General features: G+C 39.0%; 1 protein-coding gene across 1 annotated transcript in view; it reads left to right on the forward strand.

The window, feature by feature from the left end:
• WDR49 (WD repeat domain 49) overlaps positions 1 to 9,293 on the forward strand; it is a gene marked incomplete at its 3' end in the record, with an annotated part of 163,306 nt that extends 154,013 nt beyond the window's left edge. The window contains exon 18 of the mRNA XM_052645401.1: positions 9,172 to 9,293. Within this exon, the coding sequence (XP_052501361.1) occupies positions 9,172 to 9,293 (122 nt within the window). The remainder of the gene's footprint in view (positions 1 to 9,171) is intronic.
• Positions 9,294 to 10,222: the final 929 nt, after the last annotated feature.

The raw sequence follows: 10,222 nt of genomic DNA on the forward strand, positions 1-10,222 counted from the left end.
CGAGTCATCACAGCAAGGTTAAAGATACTCTTTTATAATCTTAAAGAGGTTCAATAAATGGATAATGGTTTCTTACATGTATCGTAATCCATGGCAGACTCACTCATATGCAAACATTATGCCATGAATCCAGCAGGTGTTGTTACTCTGAGGAGCGAGATGAATTGAGGACCATTATTCATTTAGAATGTATTAGGTTAATGATGTGACTTTTGCCACATATAGGAGCTTGTCAGTGAAGTTAATGTAGGTTAAGTTATATAAGTTTTATCCACAAACACCCCTGTGAATATTAGGAGTTACTAATCACTATGGTGGCTCAGATGGTAAAGAATCCATCTGCAATGCAAGAGACTGGGGTTCAAGCCATGGGTCAGGAAGATCGCCTGGAGAAGAGAATGGCAACTCATTTCAGTATTCTTGCCTGGAAAATCCCATGGACAGAGGAGCCTGGTGGGCTACAGTCCAGGGGAGCGCAAAGGGTTGGGCACAGTTGAGCGACTAACCCTTGCCTTACCTTATCACTTCATGGCAAATAGACAGGAAAAATGTGAGAACACTGCAGATTTCATTTTCTTGGGCTCCAAAATGTGGATGGTGACTGCAGCCACGAAATTAAGAGACGCCTGCTCCTTGGAAGAATAGCTATGTCAAACTTAGTGTTTTAAGAAGCAGAGACATCACTTTGCTGACAAAGTTCCATATAGTCAAAGCTATGGTTTTTCCCGTAGTCACGTATGGATGTGAATGTTGGACCGTAAAGAAGGTTGTGCACCGAAGAATTGACGCTTTCGAACTGTGGTGCTGGAGAAGACTTTGAGAGTCCCTTGGACAGCAAGGAGATCAAACCAGTCAATCCTAAAGGAAATCAGTCCTGAATATTCATTGGAAGGACTGATGCTGAAGCTGAAGCTCCAATACTTTGGCCACCTGATGTGAAGAGCTGACTCACTGGAAAAGACCCTGATGCTGGGGAAAATTGAGGTCAAGAGGAGAAGAGGGCAACAGAGGATGAGATGGTTGGATGGCATCACTGACTCAATGAACATGAGTTTGGTCAAACTCAGGGAGATAGTGATGGATAGAAAAGCCTGCCATTCTGCAGTTCATGGGGTCACAAAGAGTCAGAGGCAACTTAACAACTGAAAAACAGCAACAACAAGGAGTTTTAGGGTGTTCTGGGTAAGGAGAGGAAGTCAGGTTGCAAGCAGGGATCATTTCCAGGTAAACATTTCAGGTGCCTTTTGTAAAAGAAATCTGAAGATGAAAAGGACTCAGCTCTACAAAGCTTCCAGTAATCTGTTGAGATTTATTTTCTCATTCTAAATACATAGCCACTTTTATGAATAATTTTGTATTTGTAATTTTTTGTTCATTTTCTTAAAGAAAACTCTCCAAATTGTAAGCTCCAGGCCCAGGAAATAGGTATCCAGCCTTGCATATGAATTTTTTATCATTTGTTTTTTAACTCAAAAATAAATAAATAAATAATCCCTGACAAGAACTTACAAAGGCCTTTTGGTTCATTATTGGTTGAATGGTCCCCCAAACCAGTCAGTTACAATGAAAGTTCCCCATCTAGTTTTGATACATCTCAGTAAAATACTAGCGTTTATTTCAGAAGCAACATTTTTGCTTTCACAGTGGTCCTCAGGAGAATTCTGAGACCTTCAGAATGCCTTGTGATGCTACAGTGCTTACCTGCAGGCACGGAGGACAGAATCAACTACGAACTGGCAGGAATCCACATCATCTTGTGTTGCTGGTATTAGGGCAGTGGAAAGTGTTTTCATTTTTAGCTTTGCTTATGAGGTAGGTCCAGGTTGCATCTTATTAACAAAATATAGGGCTTCCCTGGTGGCTCAGTGGATAAAAGTCCACCTGCCAACGCAGGGGACATGGATTCGATCCCTGGTCAGTGAAGATCCCACCTGCCTTGGGGTAACTAAGCCCAGGTGCCACAACTACTGAGCCTGTGCCCAGTAGCCCCAACCAGCTACTGAGTCCATGTGCTGCAACTGCTGAAGCCCACGCATCTAGAGCCACTGCTTTGCAGCAAGAGAAGCCACTGCAAGGAGAAACCCATGCAGCACAACTATACAGTAGCCCCCGATCGCTGCAACAAGAGAAAGCCTGCATGAAGCAGTAACTACCCAGCACAGCCAAAAATAAATAATTAACATATACACAGATTCTTATATGAAAAACAGCATATGTTCCTACTGGTCAAATATTAGAACATATAAAACATTATTCAGTAAGAATTCTCTATCCCATGATGCTGAAGTTTTCATTGGACCGGTAATCTTTTTCTTTATTTTTATTTGGGGGGTTGTTATACATTTGTATTGGTAGTACTTTTATAGTCAGAGGTTTATATAATTCTTCTACCACTTTATTTTCTAGGACAGTGACAATTAGATTCATGTTGACTGATGATAAAATGAACATGTTTCTTCATTCTCCTCTCCCTCTGCTACCACACAATTTTGTGCAATAATATGATCTTTGTGCTTCTGTTAAATTTGCTTTTGCTACTATCACTTGACTTGTTGGTTTAAGTCCTTTTTCTCTCAGCTGTTACTGAATTATCAAGAATGAAACTTCTTTCTTACTTTCCCAGTTTTTGTTAATTGTATCTGGCATTCACCTTCTAATTTGTCATCCGAGGTTATGCTGTTTTAATTTCACTTATACATTTAAATTCCCATATCTTTCAGAATTTTCCACAGTTTATTGTGACCCACACAATCAATGGCTTTGGCATAGTCAATAAAGCAGAAATAGATGTTTTTCTGGAACTCTCTTGCTTTTTCTATGATCCAGTGGATGTTGGCAATTTGATCTCTGTTTCCTCTGCCTTTTCTAAAACCAGCTTGAACATCGGAAGTTCATGGTACACGTGTTGCTGAAGTCTGGCTTGGAGAATTTTGAGCATTTCTTTACTAGCGTGTGAGATGAGTGCAATTGTGTGGTAGTTTGAGCATTCTTTGGCATTGCCTTTCTTTGGGATTGGAATGAAAACTGACCTTTTCCAGTCCTGTGGCCACTGCTGAGTTTTCCATTTGCTGGTATGTTGAGTGCCACACTTTCACAGCATTATCTTTCAGGATTTGAAATAGCTCAACTGGAATTCCATCACCTCCACTAGCTTTGTTCATAGTGATGCTTCCTAAGGCCCACTTGACTTCACATTCCAGGATGTCTGGCTCTACATGAGTGATCACACCATCATGATTATCTTGGTCGTAAGGATCTTTTTTGTACAGTTCTTCTGTGTATTCTTGCCACCTCTTCTTAATATTTTCTGCTTCTGTTAGGTCCATACAATTTCTGTCCTTTATCAAGCACATCTTTGCATGAAATGTTCCCTTGGTATCTCTAATTCTCTTGAAGAGATCTCTAGTCTTTCCCATTCTGTTCTTTTCCTCTATTTTTTTGTATTGATCGCTCCAAGGCTTTCTTATCTCTTCTTGCTATCCTTTGGAACTCTGCATTCAGATGCTTATATCCTTCGCTTTTCACTTCTCTTCTTTTCACAGCTATTTGTAAGGCCTCCCTAGACAGCCATTTTGCTTTTTTGCATTTCTTTTCCATAGGGATGGTCTTGATCCCTGTCTCCTGTACAATGTCACGAACCTCATTCCATAGTTCATCAGGCACTCTATCAGATCTAGTCCCTTAAATCTATTTCTCACTTCCTCTGTATAATCATAAGGGATTTGATTTAGGTCATACCTGACTGGTCTAGTGGTTTTCCCTACTTTCTTCAACCGAAGTCTGAATTTGGCAATAAGGAGTTCATGATCTGAGACACAGTCATCTCCTGGTCTTGTTTTTGCTGACTGTAAAGAGCTGCTCCATTTTGGCTACAAAGAATACAATCAGTCTGCTTTCAGAGTTGACCGTCTGGTGATGTCCATGTGTAGAGTCTTCTCTTGTGTTGTTGGAAGAGGATGTTTGCTATGACCAGTGCATTCTCTTGGCAAACTCTATTAGCTTTTGCCCTGCTTCATTCCATATTCCAAGGCCAAATTTGCCTGTTACTCCAGATGTTTCTTAACTTCCTACTTTTGCATTCCAGTGCCCTATAATGAAATGGGCATCTTTTTTGGGTGTTAGTTCTAAAAGGTCTTGTAGGTCTTCATAGAACCATTCAACTTCAGTTTCTTCAGAGTTACTGGTTGGGGCACAGGCTTGGATTATTGTGGTATTGAATGGTTTGCCTTGGAAATGAACAGAGATCATTCTGTCATTTTTGAGATTGCATCTCAATACTGCATTTCAGACTCTTTTGTTGACCATTATGGTTACTCCATTTCTTCTGAGGGATTCCTGCCCAAAATAGTAGATATAATGGTCATCTGAGTTACATTCACCCATTCCGGTCCATTTTAGTTCGCTGAGTCCTAGAAAGTTGATGTTCACTCTTGCCATCTCCTGTTTGACCACTTCCAATTCGCCTTGATTCATGGACCTAACATTCCAGGTTCCTATGCAATATTGCTCTTTACAGCATTGGACCTTGCTTCTATCACCAGTCGCATCCACAACTGGATGTTGTTTTTGCTTTGGCCCCATCCGTTCATTCTTTCTGGAGTTATTTCTCCACTGATCTCCAGTAGCATATTGGGCACCTACTGACCTGGGGAGTTCCTCTTTCAGTTTCCTATCATTTTGCCTTTTCATACTGTTCATGGGGTTCTCAAGGCAAGAATACTGAAGTGGTTTGCCATTCCCTTCTCCAGTGGAGCACATTCTGGCAGACCTCTCCACCATGACCCATCTGTCTTGGGTGGCCCCACATGGCATGGCTTAGTTTCATTGAGTTAGACAAGGCTGTGGTCTGTGTGATCAGATTGGCTAGTTTTCTGTGATTATGGTTTCAGTGTGTCTGCCCTCTGATGCCCTCTTGCAACACCTACCATCTCACTTGGGTTTCTCTTACCTTGAACGTGGGGTATCTCTTGACAGCTGCTCCAGCAAAGCACAGCCACTGCTCCTTACCTTGGATGAGGTTTCTCTTGAGAAATCTGGTCAGGAAGCAACAGTTAGAACTGGACATGGAACAACAGACTGATTCCAAATAGGAAAAGGAGTACGTCAAGGTTGTATATTGTCACCCTGCTTATTTAATTTATATGCAGAGTACATCATGAGAAACACTGGGCTGGAAGAAGCACAAGCTGGAATCAAGATTGACAGGAGAAATATCAATAACCTCAGATATGCAGATGACATCATCCTTATGGCAGAAAGTGAAGAGGAATTAAAAAGCCTCTTGATGAAAGTGAAAGAGGAGAGTGAAAAAGGTGGCTTAAAGCTCAACATTCAGAAAACGAAGATCATGGCATCTGGTCCCATCACTTCATGGGAAATAGATGGGGAAACAGTAGAAACAGTGTCAGACTTTATTTTTTTGGGCTCCAAAATCACTGCAGATGGTGATTGCAGCCATGAAATTAAAAGACGCTTACTCCTTGGAAGGAAAGTTATGACCAACCTAGATAGCATATTGAAAAGCAGAGACATTACTTTGCCAACAAAGGTCCGTCTAGTCAAGGCTATGGTTTTTCCAGTGGTCATGTATGGAATGTGAGAGTTGGACTGTGAAGAAAGCTGAGCACCAAAGAATTAATGCTTTTGAACTGTGATGCTGGAGAATACTCTTACAAGTCCCTTGGACTGCAATGATATCCAACCAGTCCATCCTAAAACAGACCAGCCCTGGGTGTTCATTGGAAGGACTGATGCTGAGTCTGAAACTCCAGTACTTTGGCCACCTCATGTGAAGAGTTGACTCATTGGAAAAGACCCTGATGCTGGGAGGGATTGGGGGCAGGAGGAAAAGGGGATGACAGAGGATGAGATGGCTGGATGGCATCACCGACTCGATGGACATGAGTTTGAGTGAACTCCGGGAGTTGGTGGTAGACAGGGAGGCCTGGCATGCTGCGATTCATGGGGTCGCAAAGAGTCGGACACAACTGAGCAATTGAACTGAACTGATACATTTAAATATTAAATACATTCAATGCTCACCACCATATCTATTTCCAAATTTTCCTCATTCATTTCTCAGTTTATTTTGTAGTAATTTCCTGAAAAGTACTGTTGGGAGCATTAAACCCTGAAATCCCCACATGTTGAAACTATTGGTAGTTTTCAGATTTGAAGGGCAGCTTGGATGTTTGTAATATTGATACCTCACATATTGTTTGCTTGCTTCTCTTGTGGAAGTTGCTCTGTCTATTGTCTACTGGTATTGATCGTTGCTATGAAGATATCTAATATATGACATTTATTTCTCTTCAGTTGAGTGACTAGGTCATTTAGGTTGGCTCTCAAGTGATTCTGTCTTTATCTTTAAAAATTAGTGATTTTGCTATTGTTTTTGACTATTCTGAGTCTATTATTTCTGGCACAAGGTATGTCTTTTACCCCCCTGAAAAAAACAAAAATTAGATTTTTTACTTATATCTTTTTTGCCCCCAACTCCTCTTTCCACTAGAGATATCACCAAACTCCATCTTTTCCACAATTAAAAAAAATTGTCTCAGGCCAGTAACAAGGATTGCCTGTCTCTAAGCTATACAAAACATAAAATTATACCAAGAAATATCAAATTTACCAGCAAATAAAGGGATCGGAATTTGGGAACAGTGAAGACATATTAATAAAACTGTGATTAGGTTTGGAACTAAGTTACCAAAAATGCAGAGGCAAGGTTGAAGCTTCATTGGAGCTTAAAAGTTCCAAAATACGTGCTATGGGCTGAATTGAGTTTCCCCAAATGCCTAGCCCCCAGCATCTCACAATGTGACTCTGTTTGGAGGCAAGGCTATTAAAGAGGCGATCAACAGCAGGTTGTTTCAGTATGTCAGGTTGTCTCTTATTTGAGGGTAGATTTACTATAGAATGCTTTAAAATATTTCTGCTTACATTTTCTTTCTTAAAGACTTATCCCATTTATGCTTGCTGGATCTTTTTTCCAACATCTCTCATTTCCCTCTAATTTGTTCTTTTAGATTTTCATCTTCTCATATTTGTTTTCCTCACTCGGATACTTTATGCTTCCCATTGTGTTACCAGCAGTCTGTTTTCATTTGTGGTATTTTTTTCCCCTAAGTTCTGCCAGTTGACTTTTCATCATTTCCCGTTGTGTCTTCCTCTCTTCCCTGAGTTCTTTCACTCTTGCTCTGTGATCTTCCATACAGAGATAAGCACTTTTTTCAATTTTTGAAATTTAATTTGTCTCAAAATTCTTAGTAACAATATTTGTCTACTGGCAACATGTTCCTGGTGGTGATATTCGTATTGATGAGTTTTGCTGCTCTTTTAAAAATTAGTTTTAATTTGGTTGATAATATATTTGTGTCCATGCTATGCCAGTGTTTTTTTAATTTACTCTTTTAATTAATTATCTTTATTGAGGTTGGTTTTCATAAACTTGAAATTTGTAGCAGGTCCCTGGCCGAGTGCCTGGGACGTGCAATCAGTGTGGCCTTCAAGTTTTATAACCTGTAGAGATGGTCTTCTTTTAGTGAAATATGGCCTGTAGGTGAGATTCTTTATATAGTCCTGCCTCATATGTTTCTCTGAACGACATGAGAACTTGGGGAGAGCTTTTGCTTCCAGCTTCCAGCCTTGTTCACCCCGTGTAGCATCCATAGATATAAATGAAAGATACAGTGTTTGGACCTCAGGGTGAGCCCCTCATATTTAGTGAGCCTCTCTTTGCCAGCACTTTCTGAAATGCTGCTGCTCTCTCCATACTTAGCAATTTATCTTTGTGATTTCTGTCCAGTCTCTGCTGTTTGCTGCCCTTCTTCATGGTTTGTAGCCTGCAGGTTAGGTCTACCTTGGAGTTTTGCTGAACATAGAGATTGTTTGTGAAGTTATTTCCTCTTACTTTCCTGGTTGTTCTTGTATAATATCCAAGAATAAAGAGGGCAAGATACTGACATTTACAGTTATGTTTGTATGGGAAGTGGAGAGTTTGGGTTTTCTTTTTTTTTTAAATCCAAATGTATAAAGATGCTTCAATACTGTGAGGATTTTTTAATGTTTGTGTAGTTTCTTTGTTTTGTATTTTTTGGCTTAGTATTTAAAGTGGCCCTCAGTCCAGCTCAAATATCATTCTACTTTGTATATCTTACACTTCTGTTAGATCTTTCTGAATTACTCAGTGGCTAGAAGAGCAGCTCTCTTTCTCCATACTTGTATTTACTTTGTCCCCTGTAGTTGGCTTTCCTTTTCTCCCTTGCAAATTTTTCCTCATCTCCATAGTCCTTGCTATCAGTGATAATTCTTTCTGGGCCTCAGGGTCTATCTCAAATAGCATCCAATTCTTAAAATCTTTTCTCTGATCTGTGTGTATTGTTACAACCTCATCATGTGTTTAACCACCATTTACACTGCTCATATTTTCTTAGAGCAGATCCTATTCTAGATGATATTTGGTTATTTGGCTACAGCTCCCACTTTCTACCAGTTGGAAGGAAGCCTGTGACTTAGTCATATTTGTGCCCCATTTATACCTGAGCATAGTACATAATGTATATTCAATAAGCATTTGTTAAAATGACAAAATTTAGCAAAAGGCCAAAAAAATATTTTTTGGAGTGCAAGGCACAATTTCCTCCTGCTTCTCACTAACACATATAACCATTCATGGGGCTAATTTGGCTGTCTTCTGAAGCCACAGATCCCTGCAGATCAAACTATCCTATAAGGATGTAATGGCAGATGTGCTTGTTTAGTCATGCAGTCATGCTGTGTTTCTGATGATTTTAATTGTTTTATTTCAATACAGAATAATTTGTTCTTTGCTTTGTAAGAGTCCTTGATTGTTGTTAAGTAGATGAAAAAACAAAAATGGAAAATGCAAGCCTCTTTAGTCTTTTCCTGTTAAATGGTAGATCTCTATCATTGTATTTAATGATATAAATACATTAATAGATGAACTCTGTTAAAATTTAACTTTTACATTTAAATTGAATTAAAAGGAATAGCAGAAGCTTAAGAGAAAATTTTCCCAGGAGACTCTTTGTTTGAAAAACATCCACATTTCAAGAAGAAGTGAAATTTGAAAATTTCTCCCCACTAGTTCATATAATTGGATCTTTAACCATGCACAATTTATATGTCATTTTCTACACCATTTTGCAGCATTGAAAGCAATATTTGATGAGAAAAACCTGTTTCCCAAAGAAATTCTGGATCATGAAAGAAGAGCCAAGCAGTTATGTCAAGAAACAAATAGTGAAGTGAAGATAAAAAGAAATAAGAAACCATTGTAATTGAAAGAAAAATAAATATTTCATCATCGCATGAAGCATGTATATAAAATTCACAAAAAATGGTATCAAGAATATTGCTCCTTTCTTTTACTCTATATTTGAACTCTAGGAAACTTCATTTTGAAACAGTGTTTAAGTGCTGCTTTTATCCATCACATTTCAATTTCTCTCCCTTTTTAACAGAAAAATATGACTAAAGAGGAGACAATAACAACTGATGTCTATTCTTGTGTTGTTATATAAAAGTTCCAATTTTTTTCCTAAACAATTCCAGAACAAAGTGTTCTAACCAGTCACACTTCTTGTTGCTCCTATAGACAAATACGTTTGTTCAATTTTCATTGTAAAATCAATATGTGTTGAAGTTAAATATGTACTGACACAGTGAATATAAACTTGACTAAGAAAAGCATTCAAGGTTATTTATGCTGTTTTGGTTTTAAAAAATGATTCTGATAATGCAATTAAATCTTGTCAGTAACAGCTATTACTATTAATTTTTTAATGACCTGGCCATCCTTCCAGGTACTTATTGAGAAATCACTGCATATGTTCTATACTTTGTTATGTGCTGTGCAGCGCTTAGTCCCTCGGTTGTGTCTGAGCCTTTGTGATGCCATGGACTGTAGCCCACCAGGCTGCTCTGTCTATGGGGATGGTCCAGGCAAGAATATTGGAGCGGGTTGCCATGCCCTTCTTATACTTCGTTATACTATACTCTAAAATTGAGTGGCATAGCACAACCAAAGAGGGAAAGGCCTCAGGGAAAAAATAGGAGACTGGGTTGTATAAAAGACTCATTTTATGTGGAAGGTCAAGTAGGGACTATTTGGTTTGGCTTATGAAAGAGAATTCATGGGAGATACAAACTATTCTCAAATATTTCAAAGCTGCCTTGAAGAAAGAGTAGAAGTAGAACT

Source organism: Budorcas taxicolor, chromosome 1 (genome assembly GCF_023091745.1).
Source record: "Budorcas taxicolor isolate Tak-1 chromosome 1, Takin1.1, whole genome shotgun sequence".
Lineage (NCBI taxonomy): Eukaryota > Metazoa > Chordata > Mammalia > Artiodactyla > Bovidae > Budorcas > Budorcas taxicolor.